A 22,389-nucleotide genomic window follows, 5' to 3' on the forward strand; every position below is an offset into this window, starting at 1 on the left:
GTGTATGTTGTTGCAGGGTCTGTATTGACCTCCATCTGGCAGGATGCAGTAACAGCCCTGTGTGACGAGCTGCAGCAGCGCTCAGAGAACCTGACGTCTGATCTGAGTCAGGCTGTGCAGAGACTGGAGTCTCAACCCTCAACCTTTAGAGACTTCACCCGGCATGCCGGCATGGTATTAACCCTTTAATGTTCTGCTCTGCCTTTGTAGACACATTTTGAGTCACTGCATGCTTTTAAAGAAGGTGCTGAACTTAACGCTAACTTATTTTGCCATCAATACTTGTCAGCAGAGGCATGGTAGGCTTAAAAAATCCAATAGAGGATGCTGTGCTACATGTAATTATGTTACTTTAGTTTCAAGTTTCAATGTCAGGATATGTGTGCATTGCAATGCTTGTAGTAAGGTTTAGGTACCCTTTTTCCACTCTATTAAGTGCACGTAAAATCGAGAATGTAATTTTCCCAAAAATCGTTAGCGCTCTTTATAATCCAGTGCCTCTTACGTATAAATTCTTTCAGTCAGGTTGTAAGGAGCAGGAAAGCCACTCTGATGAATTAGAGTATAAGGGAGTTAGCGCTGCTAACCAGTTAGTGGCCAGTTAGTGCTGATAACCTGGGCTGGGTAGCACTGCTAACTGGGACTGGGAAACCCAGATAACAGCAGCTGGCTAGTGCTGCTAACCGTAGCTGGCTAGCACCGCTAACTGCAGCTGGCTGTACTCACTTCGATGTAGGCATTGTAAATAGTGTCTCATAATGTGCCTCATTATCTGGTGCACCTTATGTATGAAAATAAACGAGAAAATAGACATTCATTAACAGTGCGTCTTATAATTCAGTGCGCCTTATAGTCCAAAAAATATGCTACTAACCCTACAGTAAGCTTACATAACTATACAGCACTAAATGTAGTATAGAATCGAGTGCAGAAACTTTATTAAAAAGGTTTGATTTAAAACAGACAAAGTCAGACACAGGATGGCAAAATACGAAGCACTAGATATAAAGAGTAGAATGAAACATTTCATTGTTGAAATGCAGCAAAAACACATGAACAGGAAGTAAAGCAAGAATAAAACGTCCTAGCAAACAGAACTCTACTATCTATACAGAAATGTATTAGACAAAGGTTTGTGTTCTAAATTTAATAAAAATTGAAAACATTTGAATAATAAAATGTAGCCACTAGCAGCAATTGTCAGGCTAAATAGTCTTGACTGATTTAGATAAATATTGATGTGCTTTCGTAGAGAAATTTCACAACGACAGAGAAATCAGAGCCTTTCTGTACCCACATCACCATGGAGCTTTTTAGACAATTTATTGTTAAAGAGTAAAAAGGAACCCAGCACCATTTTTGCAAGTATTTACAGGCTTCGCTTTATTATTGTTGTTATTAAATATTACTGAAACAATATTGAAGATTTTGTGTCGTGATGACCCTGTGGGAATAAGTTTTGGTTTGGTAACAATTTCATAATCCACAGTAAAGTTATAGAACCAGGTACAATTAACCAGTTAACACATGGGTGTCAAAGGCTCCTGTTCTGTGTGTGTGGTGTTCTTTATATGCTGGACGCAGGGCGGCATCCAGATTTATTTGAATAGAGTTGAGCTCTGCTGAACTTTTTTGCCGGAGGGCGGGGCTGCATTCAACACAGCGCAACCCAGCATGCACCATGGCATGCGGCGGCTCTTTTCATTGAAATGAATGGGAGGTGTTGAGGCTTCAGTGCTAGTGGACACGTATTGTGACAGAGAGTACACGTGCATCTTTTGTGCGGGCCGCACTAACTCTAAAATTTGATTTCAAGTCTCAGGCATCACTCAGGCACCTGAGTTAACACAAACCACTAATTGATTTATGTTCTGTAACTAATAGTAGTTTTAATAATTTTATACTTCATAGTACAAAAAATTGTGTTTTGTAGATTTTGCTTAATTATTTAATTATTGCTGAATGGTAGGGGTGTAACGGTACAGAAAATTCACGGTTCGATTCACACCTCTGTATAAACCCCATGGTTCGGTAAGTTTTCGGTACGGTTGGTGGAAAGAATAAAGAGGCTGGGCTTTCTGTATAGCTTTATCTTTATTAACTTCATAATAACAATGAAACTTCATTATAACAATTTTAGGATGGAATATTGTAACGGGGCTTGAGAACTTCTATTATTAAATGCTTGAAACCAGGGTTCCCTCCTTCTGTCATCATGAGAGGATCCATCCTTTAGTTCTTCTTGGAACAAACAATGTGCATGATTGGGGCACTTTATTAGGAATAAAAAAAAAAAAAACTTTAATTTTTTAGCTAATTTAACTGTTTAAACTACACATATTTTTCCAAAGCATATTACTAGAGATAGATAGTGTGAGGGTGAGAGAGAGAGAGAGAGAGAGAGAGAGAGAGAGTATGAGCGCCTAACCCTGTGTTCACACTGGAAAGCAACAGGTGACTATTCATTTACTATGGCAGGGTGCGATTTCAGTGCAGCAATGGGTGCCACACTCCTATGAACATTAGTTCTGCATTACGTTCATTGCTTCCACAAGTCTCCTAGCTTGTACCATGTAATCTGTGTGTGTTTACACGAGCCAAACTGTGACCCCCGTACCGTGACGGTTAATAAAGAATACATGACAGTTACACCCCTACTGAATGGTGTTTTATCTAGCAGTCATTGATCCCTCACCAAGAGGTATCCTACGCAAAAGGTGGGTCGTGTTTTTAAAACTGACCCACTGTGTGATGAAGCCGCATCATCATATTTTTATGTTTAGGTGAATCTCTACAGGGAGAGGTCAGCTGACCTGAAACAGCAGCTGGACTCCCTCTACTGCCTTCAGGAGATAACAACCCAGCTACCTCACAGTGACATGACTCCAGGGGATCATCCCTCGATAGAGCAGGTAAAGGGAGCATCAGGTTTACAAACACTTTAGAAATCTGGAATGCAGGATAAAGAAGTGCTGCAATATGTTGGAGACATTCCTCTGAAACCTTTGTTGTGTGTGGATGAGAATTAACCTGCTGAAAAAGGCTAATTGTAAGTCCTGCCTTGAGAGATAGCAACACGTGTCTGCAGGATGTTCTGCACATATCGCTGAGCTATCGTTATGACATGTACCCCAAATAATCAATCAATCTGCTCCACAGCAGAGGCCAGATTGAAGCTTCACCTTGACAATCTGTAGAAATGACCATGCAACTCTTCTCAAAGTCTGTCAACTGGGTAAAATTTGAGTTTTTGAGTGCATCGTAAAGACATGTCTTGTAATCAACAATCTCTCACCAAGATGTACACTACCCATAAGTAGCCTCTGAAAGACTTTTTATACGGCAGCATGGGAAGCACTTTGGCGCCCTCTTGTGGAAACACACAGTGCATAATCAAACCACACTTTCACAGTCATTTACATATCTGGTTGAGACAGAACTGCATGCATGAGAGTATATTTCTCTTTTTACTGTTGCAGACTCTCAATCTGTGGAACCAGTTTGTTCTTTTACTGGAACAAGCAGCAGATACGGTCACCAAACAGCTGCCCACGTTGATGACCACTCTGGACAGCACCTTTTCTTCACTGACCACTGAACTACAGGATCTGGTCCACCGAGCCACCACAGGACCGTACACTGACCCGACGCAGAGTGCGGGTCCAATCACTGCTGAGCTCAGAGTGATGTGTACTCAGCTTAACGTAATAGAGGCTCAGCTGGACGAGTTGAGCTCAGCCAGCCAAACTTTGACAGGTAGAACCATCTGATCTTTACTTTATTTCAATTGCTGGAAGAAAATATCAATATGGTGAAATTATTGTATTAATATTGTATTGTCTGTGATTCTTTATCGATATGTGGCGTCAAATATATTTTTTAATTAATAAAACATAGGAGCTCTAAACTCCCTAAGACCCGCCCCCCAAAGAGACTTACTAAAGTTAAACCTGTGGTGAAGAATATTGGTAGTTAAATTGAGTGAAACTGACAGAAATAAATCCATAATTCCTGTTATTGGATTCTCTTCAGTAACTCAGATGCTGTGAAGCATCATAGAAAATTGTTTTTTGATATATCAAGTATTACACACTCACAGTATCATGATACTGACAGCATCATTACATTATAATGTAAATGTACTAAATTTTTGTATCGACTGCTGTATATCTAGTAGGGCTGTAAGAAAAGTATTGTTATATCAAGGTATCGAAATATTATGTTTGCAGATTTTTTTTTAATGATTAGTTTAGATGTGAAGATTTATGTTCGTTAAATGGTGTGTTTAAACTCGGGCCAGTAGATGGAAGTGTTGTACATTGATTTTATGAATTTGATAGTGTGTTTCTATACTATGACAGCACCCCCCCACCCCACCCCTCCAAAAACAACAACAACAACAACAATAAAAAAACTCAATATATATCGTGATAATATTAATTAGGAATGTAAAATTTCTATAGTTTTTTAAGCAAGAATATGGTTAGGCTACTTAATTTCAAATAATGAAAAACCTGAGAAAAGTACTATTTAGTATTTAGTATTAAGTAGTTATATATTTTTTTCCAGTGCCCCATTAATACTAACAGTACACAAAAGTGTGTGTATGCATGTGTGCGTGTGTGTGTGTGTGTATGTAAATGAGAGTTACAGTTAATTATGATATTAAATCCATATAAAAATAATATAAAAATAAAAAAAGTAAAAAGTGAACTGTGAATGCAGGAGCACTGCCATGTTTACATGGCTACATTAATCCACGAGTGCATCAGCAGACTCTGTAAACCCAGAGAATTACAGGAGGAAACTGGTTAATACTTAGTAAAATAATTCAATAAAAAAATAGTAAAAGATAATACAGTTTTAAAGTTCCCAGGTTAATAGCGTGTATTGATGTGTTAATGTTGATAGTGCTGATTTAAACTCATCATTACCCCAGGTTTCTCTTTCAGTATAAATTCTGATCAGAATTCTCTTTATATAAATATTATATATTTATGTGTATTCTGTAGGAAACCCGCTGGATCTCATTAGTGTGAGGAAAGCTAAACAGGCTGTTGAGGTGCGGAAGGAGATGTGGGATCTGATCAGTGCGTCTACAGCACAGATCCAGCGCTGGAGACCACAGCAGTTCAGCAAGGTGCACTAAACACGTATCTCACGCTCATCAGTTAGTTCTTATGGCTCTGTTGCTTTGTAATAACTCTCCATTTCTCTGTACAGTTTATTGTGGCCAGAGCTCAGGAGAAGGTATCTAAGTGGCTTCAGCAGGCAGCCTCTTTCTCCAGTGTGATTCCTGCCCAGGATCTGGTTCTTCTGGAAGCCAAGCAGAACCTGGATCAGTTCAGCCAGCAGCTTTCAGTTTTAGCACAGCTCAGCAGCCCCACACTCAAACCCACACACTGGAGGAACATCTGTGCAGGTACAGCAGAACCTCATATCTCCAAACTGCAGTTTTAACATAAAATAAAATGTATTAAAACACACGATAAGGCGCACTTAAATCCTTTAATTTTCCCAAAAATCATCCTTATAATCCGTTGCGCCTTTTGTATGAATTTTATCAGTCAGGATGTAAGGAGCAGTTTAGTTCTTCAGCGCTGAGACTGGAACAATATTAGCATAACCGCACTAAGTCATGTTTATTGTGTTAAAATAGGCTAAGTGGGACAAACCACTAGCCAATTTTTCCACTGACTTTGCTGCTGCACCCAGCCTTAGTGGAAATCTGGAATTCTAAGCTTACTGTAAATAAACAGAAGCACTTTACTCACTCAAATAAACAGTTTTCAGAAGAGAAAGCTGTGTAAATTAACATCCAGCGGCGAGACCTGCTAAATTAGAAGGGAAACATGGCGACACCCCTGTTCCTTACTAGTGTGGCATAATGTGCCTTATAATCAGGTGCGCCTTATGCATGAAAATAGACCAGACAATAGTTGTTCTTTGCTGGTGTGCCTTATAATCTGGTGAGCCTTATAGTGCTCCAAAATGTTTTGAGCCTTTCTATTCAGCCGTTCGTCATTGAATTCTGATACAATGTAATGTTTCTTCATGTTGTGAAGAAAATGGAAATACAAGAATTTCCTGTCCAATTTAGAAATAAGAAAATGCATACAACTTTCGAAATCAAAAATACTCTCTTTAGTGCCCAGTTAGAACCTGACGAACCACAGCTCTGCATACATTATTTAACATTGTCTGATGTGTTAAAATCAGGCTGACCAATCAGAGCTCTGTTGTCTTTGTTGAAGATCAAACAAATGAGCATTGGACCCCCCCCTCCCGTATATTATATGTAGGTTCACTGTATTATAGTGTGCCTAAAATGCTTTTGCCTTGGACCTTTATATCCTCTATTCCTAATGTACATTGTTTTTTGTAAGTCACTTTGCATAAAACATCCGCAAAATGTAATGTAATGTAGTAAAGTAAACTTAAACAAGTAAAGAAATCATACCAGAACACCTGAATAGGAGGAGAGCAGGGTCATTTTTAATAGAGCAGTTAACTTCAACAAGCGCAGTCAACAAAAAAAAAGTCTAAAATACTCTTCTCGGTTGCTCATATTTATACATGCAGATGGGAGCTAAAAAGGGTTGATATAACCACACCTTCCTGTCTTGAGGGTCTTCCCAGCATGTGGTTTAGCAAAGATCTTCTTGAGCAGGGTTTACAACAGTGTGAAACAGTGTGTTGAAAAAATATGTTTTGTTTTTTATTGCTTTTAATTAACTAACTCTCTCAGTCTGTAGAATGTATTTTGTGCAGCCATTCAAATAAACACAACCTGGACTGAACTCCACTGTGAATTTCTTCTGGTACACAGTTTAAATCTGTTAATCTAATGTTCTGGTTCCAGAGCTGGACCTGCTCTACTCCCCAGAACTGAACTTTACTGTGGCTGATCTCCTGTCCACAGAACTTCTGAAGCATGAAGGTGAAATCAGGAAGGTCTGTCTCAGCAGATTCTGTCTTCATTCTGTTATACAACAGATAACATGCACTAGTTTTACAAACAATTTAGAACACAATCAGTGCTGTGTGATACAGACAAGCTGCTTCCTTTTTAGTTTATCTTTATGTTATTAGCAACTTTATTACTGCACTTCACCTGTCAGACCTCTAATTCTTCTCTTCACTGCTGAAACTGAGTTTGTGCTGTTTCCATGTGGGTCAGCCAGAGGTCTTCCTGTACCAGTTTTCTCCAGTTTCTTTTCAAAAGTCTTTTGAAGGTGTAGAAAACAGTACTCACCGCTCTCTTGCTTCATCTGTAATTTCTCTAAAAGAAAGTTATCTATATATTTATTGTATATATATATTTTTTTACAATATAAATATTTTCAGTTTTTTGTATTTTTAACACCATTTCAGGTTATTCACAGGTGATTCACAAGATCTAAAATGGGAAAATAAACAGAAAAAAACATTTTTTTTTCTTAAAACTTTTGATCAGTAGTGTGCATAAATATATATTCCATTGATTAAAGATGTGTGTGTGTATTCCTGCTGTGTAGATCTGCAAAGAGGCTGCAGCACAACTGGAGCAAGCGTTCCGGAGCATTCAGCAGAGCTGGGAACGGAGGGAATTCCAGCTGAAGAGGTTCATCTTCACAGTGTGGAGGAGTGAAGATCCACAGCTTGCTGAAACACCACAGAAAAAGACCACTAGTGACAGCAATTTTACCCACAATGCACCACAACTGCACACCTGCGATAGCAGAACCTTCACAATAACAGGTACAGAGACTCTAACACCTTATTAGTACTGTACTGCACACCAGCACTGTTAGTGTTTACGTGTTAATGCATGCGATTACAGTTTTTTTTCAGTCACTTTGGAGCATTTCTCAGTTCAGAATTAAATTATTTAACTTTTTGTTTAACTTGCACATCACTTGTGCTCATTCATTGTATACAAACAGCAAATACTGCTTGCTTTTTCGTAAATTATTAATCATATACTGCAGATCAAAATGTATTATATTTTACTCTGCTGAACTTCCTCACCCACCATCAGGGATTTTCTCCTCCGTGGTTCCACCCCCCCGCCAAGCTCTTTTAGTAAAGTGAGCTCATGGTGCATGATGGGAGGCAGTGCACCACGAAAATAGCTCCCTGTGCACACTGCAGTATCTGACTGAAGTAGTACACCAGCCGGGTACCTGCAGTGGACTACAGATTTCAGTCTGCCCTCGTACTGCGTACTGCATACTATATACTATATACTACCTTCAGGCAGATTGAGTACATCAGTAGTATGTAGTACCCCATTTCAATTACTAATAATAATAATCTTTTTATTAATCGTTTATTAATCCACATCCCCAACCAGCCCATTTCAATACACACTCACATTCTAAAAGTCACGGGACACGGTACTATGACTGTATCTGTGTGTTTACTCAATCAGGTCTGGACACGCTGCTGTATCACGCTGAGGACAGTATAATGACCCTGTCCTGCATGCTGCGCTCTCGGTACGCTCTGCAGTTCAGGACGGAGGTGGAGCTCTGGCTGCAGGTTCTGCAGGAGCTCGGTACGTACCGATCAAAAAAAATATATTTCAACTTGGAACATTTTACCAGAACTTTAACAGAGAACTTTAACTGTAATAGAGAATAACATAGTGTTCATCACTTCCTATGTACTGCAGAGGAATTACTGGATATCTGTGAGAGATACCAGCAGAAGTGGATCTTCCTCAGCAAGATTTTCAATCAGACTTCAGAGAGAACACCGAAACAGCTGGTGAGCAATTCTACTTACTTTAATACAGTAAAACAGTATTGCATTACTACATTAGTGCAGTAGTACATTACTACATTTGTACATTAGGACAGTAGTACATTATTACATTAATGCATTATGACTGTAGTACATTAATACAGTAGTACATTGGTACATTAGGATGGTACTACATTAGTACATTAGTACATTAATACAGTAGTACATTACTACAGTACTGCATTAATAAAACACAAGTAATGCAGCCTTAGTGCTGGAGAAATTCAGGAATCTAAGCTTACTGTAAATAAATGGAAGCCCTTTACTCACCCAAATAAAAAGTTTTATTTACTGAGCTTAGCTTTACTTAACTTTGTTACTTAACCCCCGTCCACCACCACCCAGTCCTGCTGAATTGGAAGTTCCTTATAGTGTCTCTTAAAATGCGCCTTATAATCCAGTGCGATTTATGTGTGATAGTAGACCAGAAAAATGACGTTTATTAAAGGTGCGCCTTATAATATGATGCGCTTTATGTTTGAAAATAGACCAGAAAATAGTCGTTCATCGATAGTGCGCCGTATAATCTGGTGCACTTTATAGTGCGAAAAATACGGTACTCAGTAGTAGTATGTTGACTATATTGTATAGTAAAATCTTGGTTGTGTTGCAGATGGAGAAGTTTTCCTTGGTGGATAAGACCTTTCGGGAGATTATTCAGATTACGTTAAGTGACCCGCATGTGCTGAATTTCGTACGATTGTGGAAAACGACAGAGACCTGTGGTCAGTTCCAGGGACAGAATCTACGCATTCTTTTCACTGAAGGACTCACTGTATTAGAGGAAGTATGCAGTGAGTTGATGGATCTTGTGGATTCAGTGCGTGGCGAGTTCCCCAGACTGCAGTTCCTCAGCGATGGAGAAGTGATGAAAATATTGTCCCTGCACCCAACACCCTTATCTCTGCTCCCACTGGTACGCAAATGCTTCAGAGGAGTACAGGGGCTTGAGGTGACCAACAGCAGTGGGAATGACCTCATGAGTCAGACAGATTCTAATGAGTATGTACTGTCCAGGCCAGCAATGAGGGTACAAGGCGTATACGGTGCTCTACAAGAACACCTGCCCTTCCTCTGTCCACTGGAGCCTCCTGTAGATCCTCTGATATGGCTCGGACTTCTGGAGAACAGGTTGTATGAAACAGTTAAGCAGTTAATGCACAGACGCATTTTTGCTCGACAGTGTCAAAAGAAGTTAGAACAAAACGGTGTTCCTTCTCCTGAGGCTTCTGAGCTGCCAGCCTTTTGGCAGCAAGCATCTGAGTATCCAGTGCAGTGCTGTTTGGTGGCAGAGGAGGTTCTCTGGTGCAGTGAAGTTGAGAAGGCTTTCCAGGACCCAGATCAGAGCATTAGGAAGTCACTTAAGTCTCGGAATGCTGCAAAACTTAAGAGCCTCTGTCAAGCCATGCAAGCTATATTCGCAAATTTGTGCGATGGCACTTTAGCTACTAAACATGCTTTAACTGCACTACGAGCCTTAATTTTACTTACGATGAAGCATTACCAACAGATTGATGGCCTTGCTGAGGTAAAGGGCAGCCTGGAATCTTCTTTCAAATGGCAAAGGACCATGACATATCGCCACAGTGCCACTGATAACTGGAATCAGAGTGGATTGTCTCAGGAAGATCTGTGCTGCACAGAACACTCAGTTTATGTGAATATCTTAGGAATGCAATTGCCCTATGGCTACGAATATATAGGGCCTGAGAATTGGATGGCGGTCAACACTTCCTCAACAGAACGAGCATTTTTGGTGATTCTCTTTGCCCTTAGCAGTTACAGGTGTGCCTACATTAGTGGACCCTCCATGTCAGGAAAGAAAGAGACCCTACTCCAGTTAGGATGGGCTCTGGGACGGCAGGTAGTCACCTTGAGGATTTGTGCCAGTACAAGTTTGCCACTTGTTTGTCAAATGCTGATTGGTGCGCTCCAAACTGGTGCATGGCTAGTACTCGATTCTGTGGAATCAATGGATCAGGGAAGTCTATCTGTTCTTGGGCAGCATCTAACAGACCTTCATCAGCATCTGTCCATAGTTCCTAAACAGCAAAAAGTACAGGAGCTACAAGATCTTAATGATTTGGCTTTACCAGAGCGAAAACCTTGGTGTCAAAAAACTGCAGAAATGGAGTGCCAAGTACCTTTTGCAGGCAGTAACATTTCAGTCAAGCCAAGCTTTGGTTGTGTCCTTATCTCCTCAAATGGGTACTCAGCTGAAATCCCAGAAAACCTGCGAGTTGTGACAAGACCTGTTTCACTGATGCATCCAGACTACAGTATCATCACAGAGGTTTTGCTTGTGTCTTTGGGATTCTCGGAAGCAGCCAGCTTAAGCCGAAGACTAGTTTCTCTGTTTAGCCTAGCGAAGGATTTGTTTTGCCTTCCAGATTACGTCTGCAGAGATCAGACTTCCTGGCTTGTTCTACTCAAAAGAGTCATACATGCTTCTGGGTTGTACCTTTACAACTATTTTGAGAAAAATAAAGTAGGCAGATTTGTCCAGCATGTACAAGATGGACAAAGATCTGATGATGATCCAGCTCTTCGATGTCAGGGATCTGACAAAATACCACAAGGAAGTGAAGACCGTTGTTCAGGCCATTACCAATGCTTTGGTAGAGATTCAGTAGTAAATGCAGTTAGAGAAGAACAGTATGTAGTCAGAGCAGTGGCAGTGGTGGTGTTGCCTGCCATTACTGAGCCCAGCCGAGCCTCACAGTTCAAAGACATTTTTGAGGAAATTTTTCCAACAGGAAGATCCTTCACGATTCTTCAGAAATATGTTAAAGAGAGGGAGCAAGATGTCCTCAGGAACGCTGTCTCAGAGGAGCTGCAGGAAACAGGACTTTGGCCTGATTCACCAATGCTAGACAGTGCTTTGACCCTGTATGAGACCCTGGAGTTGTCTAAGGTGGTTATGCTACTTGGACCAGCAGGAAGTGGGAAGACGACACTGTATCAAGCTCTTGCGGGGGCCCTCAGACGACTTGCGGAAAAGTCCTCAAAAAGTGAATTGGATGAAGAGGATGATCTTGCAGACAAGACCAAAACCAAGGTTCCTTCAGGTTCACGTTGGTACTCTATCAACACAGTGGTCCTGTTCCCCAATGCTTTGCCCCATGAGGAACTTTTTGGTAGATGCTACAGACACCCAGGTTGCTGGTGCGATGGCGCCATTACCAAAGTGATAAGAACCTCAGGAGAGCGAGATTCATTGGTCAATGATCTGTCTAGAGCCAAAGATAGAAAGGCTAAGAAACCAAACGTTCAATGGCTAGTCCTGGACGGGGAACCTTCAGATCACCCAGGATGGTTTTACTCTTTAAGAACGCTTGGTGACCTCAGAGATCCCTGCCTCTGCCTCTTGTCAAGCGAAAAAGTCCAGCCATCACAAGAACTGAAAATAATCATTGAGAATACCAGTCTGAGGGATGCAGCACCCTCCACACTGGCACAGTGCAGCCTGGTACATGTTTCAGGACAGGATCTTTGGAAGTCTATATGGAAAAATGAGCTGGACACTCTATATCAGGATGACGCTCTGGACCGAAACACTCTAAAGATGTGGAAATCTGCAGCTGATGACCTTTTCTCTCGAACTCTCACTTTCATTAAACACCATTCATTGACTACTGTACTGTCTGGTGAAGGAGATGAAGGCATTATTGATGGCCTGAGAGAAATAACCTCCTTCATTAATATCCTCCATGCTCTTCTAGAAGAGTTTGACGAGGGGTGTGGCTTGAAATCGTCAACTAAGTCAACTCAAAAAGGAGGTAACTTTACGACATTCCTTATTTTATATGAATGCATATATACATTTAGCATTTGCAGACTAACAGTGTGAAAACACCCGCATATGGCGTCACATCAAAGTCAGGGACACAAAACTACTTGGTGAAAAATATCAACCGGCATGTTTTAAATTTTTACATGTGTAAATTAACTTCTCGTGAGCACAAATGTGAAGCTAGCGAGCAAAAAAACCCGTTCTCTGGCTCTGTCTACCCGGGTTTAGTGCCTGGAGCAAACGGCTCTGTCTACCCGGGTCCGTCACAAACCCTGGAGATATCAGCCAATAGCGTTCGCTGAGGGAGGTGACCCTGGCCCCGCCCACAAACTGTCAAAACCACCCCTTTTAAAACTCAAGCGCAAAACACTCAGTCGAGCACAAACTGCTGCTGCAGGTAATTCACACTGTGGGCGAGGAAAAAAAGCACCCGAGAGGAGAAAAATTAAGCTCGAGAGCAACATTTTCTTCAGCGCTCACACGATTCCTTTTTTTGGTCGCTAGTTTCACATTTGTGCTCACGAGAAGTTATATTACGCACGCAAAATAGCTGGTTGATTTTTTTCACCTGGTATTGTTGTGACCTCGAATTTTGACATTGATGTGATGCTATACCCGCACAAATTCAGAATCCCATTCATCTGCACCCACTATCAGCTCTCACTCCCACTCATTCACCATAATTCACCTGGCTTTACCATTAGCACACTGACCAATGTTCAATCAACCTTCCTCATAAGATAAAACTTCACAAGTAATACAGATGTGGGTGCTCCTAAGTCTACCATGACTTTTGGCATGTCAGTGTATTTGAGTTAATTTGAATATGATTTGATTTGTTAATGTTTTGTGTTTGTTATATTTCTTTCTCTCCTGAGAGACTTTTGCCACGACCCAATCTTCACCCAGCTTCAAGCCAGGAACCTGTTTGTGATAGCTTACGTTTGGGGGTTTGGTGGACACCTGCATCCCAGGTATGACCTTAAAATCATCAGAAATTTCAGAAGCAGTAAAAATATTTAAAGCTGAAGGAGTTTTCATGTTTTGCTTTTTATCCTCTTTATTTTAGACACTGGCCAAAGTTTGACCTTCTGGCACGAGAGGCCTTGTTCGAGAGCCGTTATAAAATCGAAGTGTCAGCTGAGGATACGGTTTTCGATCATTTCTTTAATCTCAGAGACAGAGAGATGGATGATGCAACCAGTTTAGCCAGCTTTACCAGAAACCCACAGCATTCATACACACCTGTCCCACAGGTCAGTATATTCATACCTTTTATAATTTCATATTTAAGTTCTCTTATGCCAAATACACTACAAATGTGAATCACAGAGAATCTAACGATATAATATTGCCACAATAATGATATTACGATGTTGCGATTGTGTAATACTTGATATATCACAATACAATTTTTTACGATACTTCACAGCATCTTTGTTACTAAAGAGGATAAAATATTTCTAAATATTCAAATAACAGGGATTATGAATTTATTGGTGTCATTTTCACACAATTTAACAACCAATGGATTGTAGCGCCACCATGTGGAATAATGAAGCAGTAACTTTAGTAAGTCTACTTGTGGGCGGGGCTTAGGGAGTTTACAGCGCCCATATTTGTCGCCATATAACGATAATGTAACACAAATGAAAACCATGTGATAAGAGCCCCATATCGATATATTGTCCCACTACTAATATACACTACATGACACCACATCTATAATGTTTGAAATGAGTTGGGAAGTCGGGATGATCTCAATAAATGCATTCTTTGCCAAGAATTCCAGTCATTCAGAAGGGCAATTTATCATAAGACTACATTAAATAAAACATAAAAATACTAAAAGCAGACAATAAATGAGATACGATTAGGGTATTTTATTTTTACGGGAGTTGAAGGGAAAAAGGACGTCTCTTCGCACTTGATGAAAAATAGTCATTTATTGTCTTTATTACAAAAAGCAGTAACAAGATACACCAGCAGCTAAAGAATACACTATATATACATTAGCTCCTCTGTTAGGCATGTGGTACCAAATGTGTATTACTAAGAGGAGAGCAGACATATTACTGATTGAATTCTGACACCTTCATGTCTTGGTCAGATCGCCCTATCTGGGATGGTTGTTGAATATACTTCTTCCCTGAGAGAACATTTTAAGCTCTTCCTGGTTTGCCTTATTTGTATGTTAATTATGGCAAATGTTTTTTCCTCCACACATTCAACAAGATATACCCTGGGTTTTGAGTGAACTCACTTCATTGAGTAAAGTGATGTAAGCCAGTCACCTTTTGATCAGTACTGTAATTCTTACAGAGTTTAAAATAAATAAATAAAAATGAATTTGAGAAACATGGATCCTGCATTAGCCTGTCTGAGTAAAGTACATGACTGCTAATGAAAACCCTGGACTCAGAATGTTTGATCTACTACATTTTATTTTAATTTTAGATTAAATAAAATCTCATTACTTTATGTTGCAGTATGAGAAGCATGCCTACCTGCTGGACCGGGTGCTGGATGCAGGTCGGCCGGCGCTGTTAGTGGGAGAATCAGCTTCAGGCAAAACTTCGCTCTGCAGGTTTTTATCACAGCGAAGGACAAGCTTAAACTTTTCCGTCAGTCCACCGCTGCAGGCTGCTAATTTACGATATATACTGGAACGCGTGGCCCGTCATCAGGCTGGACTTCACCCTGCGGGAACCATCGCCCAGCATCCACCTTTACTGCTGTTTGTAGATGACCTGCATGAAGCTCCTTCTGGTACGTATAATAAAAAAAGATCTTGCTGGCTGCTGCTGTATACCAGCTAAACCATTCAACAAATACAAATAATAAAAAAATCCTGTTTATATTTTCTTCATGTCAATTTTTATTAACTACGTATTAATCATGTCATTATAATGAACATCCTCAGAATAGAAGAAATGTATATAATTTATTACAAATCAAATTATTTTTTTCATCCAAACATCGAAACTAAACATAATGCTTAAATTCTGTTATTATTTTCATCTCAATTGTCATGGTGGCCAAACACACGACAGGCATACGTGGATACCAAACACACAGTTTATTAAGCAAAAGGGTAAATCTATAAGAATAGTCAGGGACAGGCAAGGTCAGCAACAAAAGGGCAGCAGAAAAATGCAACGTACTAGAGTAAGGCAAGGAAGTCATACACATGATATCCAGAGATCCAATCCAATAGAGTGGAAGGGTAAGGCAAAGGGATAGTTAAAAAAATACAAAAATAGGTTGACATCTAGAAGGCTAACAAAACAACAAAGGGGCTAAGCAAAAGAGTGTTCAAAAAATACAGAAATACAAAAATATACAGAAACAAAGAAGCAAACACAAATGAAATGTGTTCTAGAAGAGCTATGAATTTTTTTTTTAATACCGAGCACTGAACTGGGGAAAACAGTGGGTATTTATACAGGAAAAGATAGTTGTGTGAAATCTCAGTAATCAGGTGAGCCTGATTGCCAAAATGTCACATGATCCTGCATATCCGGAAGGCTAGATGCCAGTGCATCCTGGAAAATGGAGTTTTAGTGTGAGAGCTAGAGTACGTGGCAGGCAGACAGACAATGACTTGCTGACAAATTTACATATCCTCGAATGCCCTGAAAATCACAACATCCGGCACTGTAAAAATGTCTTCTATAATGTATTTTGTAAAGTTTAGATTTATATATGTTTAAGCAAATATAGCTGTGTAAATCTAGCAAAATGTCTCACAAAATCAGTCTAGGGCAGAGGGCAAGACAAATATAACCCTGACCCTTAACTGTTTCTCTCTGAATCTCGACAGATAATAATGGAAAGTCTTCGATGGTGTTGGAGATGTTACGCCAGTGCATCTCTCAGGGAGGAGTGTGGATGTCACATGGCTATCACTTCAGGTCGTTTAGCTCTGGAGCTCTGAATTATCTAGCAGCTCACAGTACTTTCGGAATAGACGGAAGAAACCCCAGCACGATTTCCCCTCGGTTCTCCAGATTCTTCACGCTCTTCGTTCTTCCCGATGTGACGCCAGAGGTTCTGTTTTCTGTCCACTCCTCACAGCTTCTGCCGTGGCTCCGGCGCTTCCCGTCCATGCCAGCAGTTTCAGATCTGGCACGGTGCATAGTTTCTGCTACATTTGATGTTTACGCTGCTGTGCGAGAACATTTATATGACTCTACAGATGTTCATTCTCCCTACACATGGTTTTCCCTACATGACCTTCAGAAGGTATTTCAAGGGATGTGTCTGTGGTATCCAATGAATTCAGCAGGTCATTTACTTACAAGGAAGTCCAGCATCTCTTCCTGGACTTTACCTGCCTTTACTCAGGCTGACCTGCGTCCAGCGGCAACCGTGCTCAACATCGCCCAACTGTGGATGCACGAGTGTTTACGTACCTTCGGGGATCGCCTATCCTCAGACGAAGAAATTCAAAACCTGGTGTCAGTTTTGACCCAAGTGTCCGAGAAGAGGTACGGAAGACGACTGGTTGAGATTGAATCTCAAACTAGTAAAGCAGACAAATTGGACTCTACAGGTCAGTTAAAAGACATCAACGAAGATCACCAGAACCAACTGTTTCAACAATCTCAACTATCTCAACCGTCTCAACAATCTCAATGGTCCACAGAGACAAAAAATATTGAAGAGAGTGTTGCCTCCAAAGAGTCATCAATTGAAGAAGTTAAAAAGTGTCATTTGGAAAGTTCTGGGGAACAAAGAGCCTCAAATTCAAGGTCTTCTAAGATTGACAGTGAAGAAGATGACCCCAGTGTTGGTTCTTCAAGCAAGCAAAGCAAAAGTGAGACGAGTGGGTGCAGCATAGCTGACGACCAACCTAAATCGGTACTGAACGAATCAGCACCACAAGATTTTACACTTAGCAAATCAGCTCTGAGTGAATCAGCACTGAATTTAATGGATAACAGTTCATCAGATGAAGCAAAACCGCTCGATTCTGATTCCAAATTGAATCAGTGTGACCTTCCAACATGTGAAGACCATTCCCAAGACCAAGACCATTCCAGATTGCTCCTAAAGCTGCTGCTTGAAATGGGTTCTACAATCGGCAGTGCAGTCTACAGTCCAGACTTCCGTAAACCAGTCGACTGGATCGCACAGAAACAGCAGCACAGCTACCAGGAGCGAGACTTGGACATGCTGATACAGCAGTTGAATCAAATTGTAAATCAAAAACAAGAAACCCACTTTGCCATTTATCCCAAACGAGTTCATCATCTGGTGCGGATCCTCCGCGCTCTGCTCCTGCCTGGTGGACATGGGGTTATTCTGGCTGCAGGACGGAAAACGGGCCGGAAGACCACCGTGCGGCTAGCGGCTCGTTTAGCAGGACACAGACTGATCGAGATTCATCACGGAAACGAAGCCAAACTATCAGAGATCCTGAGAGAGACTAAGAGCCAGACTGGTGTGAATGGTGGACCTGCAGTGGTTCTGGTCCATGAGGATGTTAGCCAGGCCGTAAGGGATAAGCTAATGGTTGTGATGGCTAATAAAGCAGTTGTTCCAGATGTCCCAGAAGATGTCTACTTAGATGAATTTATAAAGGATGTGATGCTTAATATCACAGCCATGAAGAACTCAAGCAAACCTGGAAAGAGTGGGCAAATCTTCAAGAGGTACGACATAAACGTCCATGATTGTTTCATATGTACTGTATATAACACTATACATGCATTACACTGCTTTAACATAACGTGTAGCAATGTAGTCAGGTTTATAATCACAGATTTTTAGAAGCCCCTGGGAACCAAAACCAGATTTTTTTCATACCAATTATGACCTTCTGGGTCATTAGCGCTCACATTGTAAACGTACAAAGTATATCTTCCCATAGGCTAATTAATAATCTGCTGTATTTTATTTTATTGCTCTCCACTGGATGCAAAAATGGGCGGACCCAAAAGTGACTAAGGTTTATGTCAGCATAACTATGGTCACTCACATTGCTTGAATTGTGAGCTAAAGTTAAAGCTAAACCTGGAGAGCTAAAACTAAGCTGATCTGTGGGTCTGTGGCCTGCTGTGTGGTTGTGAAGAACAGCTTGTGTCAAAATCTGAGCTGTAACTCCATTACAGATATCAGAACCTCAGTAAACACTTAAGATCTGTCAGTCACAACCACTGCTTACAAGAAACAGATAAACACAGCTTCTCTGTCTCAGGTTGCAGATGGTGCCACTGTCATCTAATCAAAATCTTGTTTGCCATGTTTGACATTGAGAGATCCAGAATTCTGCTCTTTCTCAATGTTTATCAAAGCCAATAATAATGACGAAAAACAGCAAAGTAAAACCTCAACATGTCCTTTATAATCTTTATTGAAATCCACTATTATAATATTATATATATAACCAAGTTAGGCTTTTCCAAAAATTAGCAGTGTGTGCATTTGTCTTTAGAAACTCAAAGTACGTTATTTTTTTATTTAGTTTTTTATCCAATTTTTCTCCCCAGTTTTTAGGGCCAATTACTCAACCGACTCATTAGGCCTCCCACTATCACTAGTGATGCTCGAATACCAATAAGGGGAAGACTAGCACACGCCTTTGATAGATGGGGAGTCAAATTTCGCCTCTTTTCAAACTGCTGCTGGTGCAGCATTACAGAGTAGCCGAGTAGACACGGTTCCGATACATCAGTTCACAGACGCCTTGTGCTGATTGACATCACCCTTTGGAGTGATGTGGGGAGAGAGAGAGTGTCATCTTCCCACCCAGAGAGGACAAAGCCAATTGTGCACTCTCAGGGCTTCGACAGCTGATGGCAAACTGGAACATGTACAGGATTCAAACCAGCAATCTCCTGATCATAGAGGCAGTGCTTTAGTCTGCTGAAAAAAAATGTTTTTTTTAGAATTCAGCATTACTGTGAATCTCTAAACTAAAATGTAGCTGTAGAACGACTGTAAATCAAAGTATACTGTTCTTCTGAACAATGTCTTAAACGACCCACATTTCTCAGGCTTTTAAGTAGAAACGCATGTACAGCATGTGCTGGCTTCACTCTTAAATAAGGGGCACCTGATTTACACCTGTTTCATGATTGATTGAATGATTGACCTTACTAATTTAACTCCACACTGCTATTATTTTGAACACATCCCTTTCAATTAATTATTCAAATACACAGACTCAAGAGCAATGCTGAATCTAGTCGTTTTCTAAGAATCTACTGCACAAACTGGTAAATTGATTGTCATGTGATAATATAATTTATTTGCAACACAACTGAACTCATATAAAGTTAAGTTTAGTAAAATAAAAGTTCGGAAAAGATGCAGGTTATAGTTTGTTGTTAATCATGGAGTGTCAGGAGTCACAGTGGAGCATCACCCTCACCACCCCCAGTATAAGTTTTAATATATAGTTATATATATATAGCAGTAATGATATTTCTCACAGTGGTGCATGTTCTCTTTTTGTTCAGGCGTTTCAAAAACAGACGCAGAAATCTGCACATCTTTCTGCTGCTGTCCTTTAATGAGGGACAACCTGGACCATCACCTGTTGCTGTGCCACATATGACCAGGCTGTTCAGCTTGTGCTCATGTGTGGATGTGTACCAGCCGTGGAGCTCAGTCATTTTAACTCAAATCGCCTCTCAGCATCTACAGCAGCATCTTCAGAATCTACCATCAGATATTCATGGTAAGAGTGTACACATACTGTATATATACTGGACACTGACACATAATTCACATGACCTTACTGTGAGCACACTGACCAATCAACCTTACTCAAAAGATAACACCTCACAGCTTATATGGCTGTGTAAGGTAGGTAACACCCGTAGGGACCCGTAGGTTTCTGAGGTAACAGTTCATGATCAATTTACACACTGCTGTCCCATGACTTTGGCATGTCAGCTTCAGTGATTTTATGAAAAATGAAGGAGTTTGTATAAAGGTGTTTTCTCCTCAGCAGGTGAGGGTGTGGTGTACAGTTTAGCTGAAGTGATGGCTGGAGTCCACCTGTCTGCTCTACACTGCGCCTCCACGTCTCTGAATGTTCAGCCGTTTGGTCCGAAGAACTATTTTGAGCTGATGAGACACTTTCACCACCTCTATGCTCACCTCACAGAGCAGGGCAGAGTACCTACCACCAGGTAAACACAGGTCATATCTAAAGGTAATTTCTTTATTAGGGCAATCAGGTGATGCCCCATCACAGGGCAAGAAGGAGGAAAGAGTTTCCAGCACATTAAACCAGTGTTAAACTAGCAGTGACTGTTCTGGACAGCAACTCCTGCCTCTGAGTGTCTTAGACCAATCAGCGACAAGCTGCATTCCCCACAGTACCGCCTCTTTTGGGTCGATTCAGCAGAAATTTTTCTGTATCCTCTTCCCCAGATTTGTGCCTCGAGACAATTTTGTCTCGGAGGTCTACAGACAATTCCTTTCACTTCATGCTTGGTTTTTGCACTCTGACATGCAGTTAATTGTGGGACCTTATATAGACAGGCGTGTGCCTTTCCAAATCATGTCCAATCAACTGGATTTACCACAGGTGGACTCCATTTAAGCTTTAGAAACATCTCAAGGATGATCAGTGGAAACAGGATGCACCTGAGCTCAATTTTGAGATTCATGGCGAAGGCTGTGAATACTTACGTAAATGTGATTTCTTATTTTTTTATTATTAATACATTTTCAGAACTCTCAAGAAAACTTTTTTACATGGTCATAATCTGTATTTGTCTGCCCCTAACATTGATGTCAACTTCGCTCATGATGAAACCACAGCAGCCTATCAGCACCTATGTATTGAAATTGGATCAGAAGTGTAAATGAGTGGATTAAACCATCAGTAAACAAAAAGAATCAGAAAGTCACAAAGAAAATGATTTTAAGATCATTGTGACATAATGTGCTTAAAATTATCTAAAAAAGGGAAGAATAGACATATTATTTTTAATGTAAAACAAATATATTTTTGTTTTTGTTTGTTACGATAAAGTGTTTAAATTATATTTTGGATGTGATCTGTACTTTGTGGTCTGGCAGGCTGGGGTCAGTTCTGGCCCGGGTGAGAGGCGTGACTGAATCAGCACAGAAACTCAGAGAAGAGCTTCTCACTCTTCAAGCCAGATATGACCAGACACAAGAGGTACCACTAATCACCGCAGTATATTTGTACAATGTCATTTCTTTTCTTTTTAGAAAAATATGGGTTATATTATAGACAGAATACTAACCCACATCAGAAAAGGTTGGAGAATTGCGGAAAATGCTAGATAAAGTTTTTTTTACATTTTCTTTGACATTTATTTGATTTGATTTTATTTGTTAATATACATCTATACATGCATTTCAGCCCTGCAGTTGATCAGATAAAACACACACACAAAAACACTTTGGGTTCATTCAGAGATGTTTCAAGGCATTTTTGGGCCCCAATCCAAATGTCAACTTCATAAAAAAATTAGGCTATTGGAATATTATGTAATTAAATGCAATAGTGAGTGAGTGAATCTGAAACAGATCTGCATTTTCTGTTAATATAATATTATAGAGTGTAGACAAATTATCAGCACGTTTGAAAAAAGTTGCACTAACTGTTTTAAATTACAGTTTGTACACATAGGCCTAACTTATCTATTCACTTTGTTTTATTTTCTCCTTTCTTTTTGGGCTTCATGAATGAAAGTTTCATATTTTGCCGGCTGCAGGAATGACAAACCTGTCTGTATGGCTACTGTCAGTAACTAGTGGGAGGCGCCCCCCTGAAGGGGGATTCTGATAACAGTGTTGTTATATTTTCCTGCATTGAC

At 40.3% G+C, this 22,389-nt stretch overlaps 1 protein-coding gene across 2 annotated transcripts in view; it reads left to right on the top strand.

Annotated features, from left to right (window-relative positions):
• The window catches only part of LOC103029765 (dynein heavy chain domain-containing protein 1), a 51,805-nt gene that overhangs the window by 11,490 nt on the left and 17,926 nt on the right, over positions 1-22,389 (top strand). For both annotated transcript variants that reach the window (XM_049467018.1, XM_049467019.1), the window contains exons 12-28: positions 17-174; positions 2,784-2,912; positions 3,480-3,756; positions 5,013-5,140; positions 5,224-5,422; positions 6,863-6,954; positions 7,518-7,740; positions 8,414-8,539; positions 8,657-8,751; positions 9,401-12,566; positions 13,461-13,554; positions 13,650-13,836; positions 15,070-15,349; positions 16,404-18,237; positions 20,047-20,267; positions 20,541-20,724; positions 21,623-21,725. In XM_049467018.1, the coding sequence (XP_049322975.1) occupies positions 17-174; positions 2,784-2,912; positions 3,480-3,756; positions 5,013-5,140; positions 5,224-5,422; positions 6,863-6,954; positions 7,518-7,740; positions 8,414-8,539; positions 8,657-8,751; positions 9,401-12,566; positions 13,461-13,554; positions 13,650-13,836; positions 15,070-15,349; positions 16,404-18,237; positions 20,047-20,267; positions 20,541-20,724; positions 21,623-21,725 (7,496 nt within the window). The remainder of the gene's footprint in view (positions 1-16; positions 175-2,783; positions 2,913-3,479; positions 3,757-5,012; positions 5,141-5,223; positions 5,423-6,862; positions 6,955-7,517; positions 7,741-8,413; positions 8,540-8,656; positions 8,752-9,400; positions 12,567-13,460; positions 13,555-13,649; positions 13,837-15,069; positions 15,350-16,403; positions 18,238-20,046; positions 20,268-20,540; positions 20,725-21,622; positions 21,726-22,389) is intronic.

The sequence above is a fragment of the Astyanax mexicanus genome, chromosome 18 (assembly GCF_023375975.1).
Source record: "Astyanax mexicanus isolate ESR-SI-001 chromosome 18, AstMex3_surface, whole genome shotgun sequence".
Classification (NCBI taxonomy): domain Eukaryota; kingdom Metazoa; phylum Chordata; class Actinopteri; order Characiformes; family Acestrorhamphidae; genus Astyanax; species Astyanax mexicanus.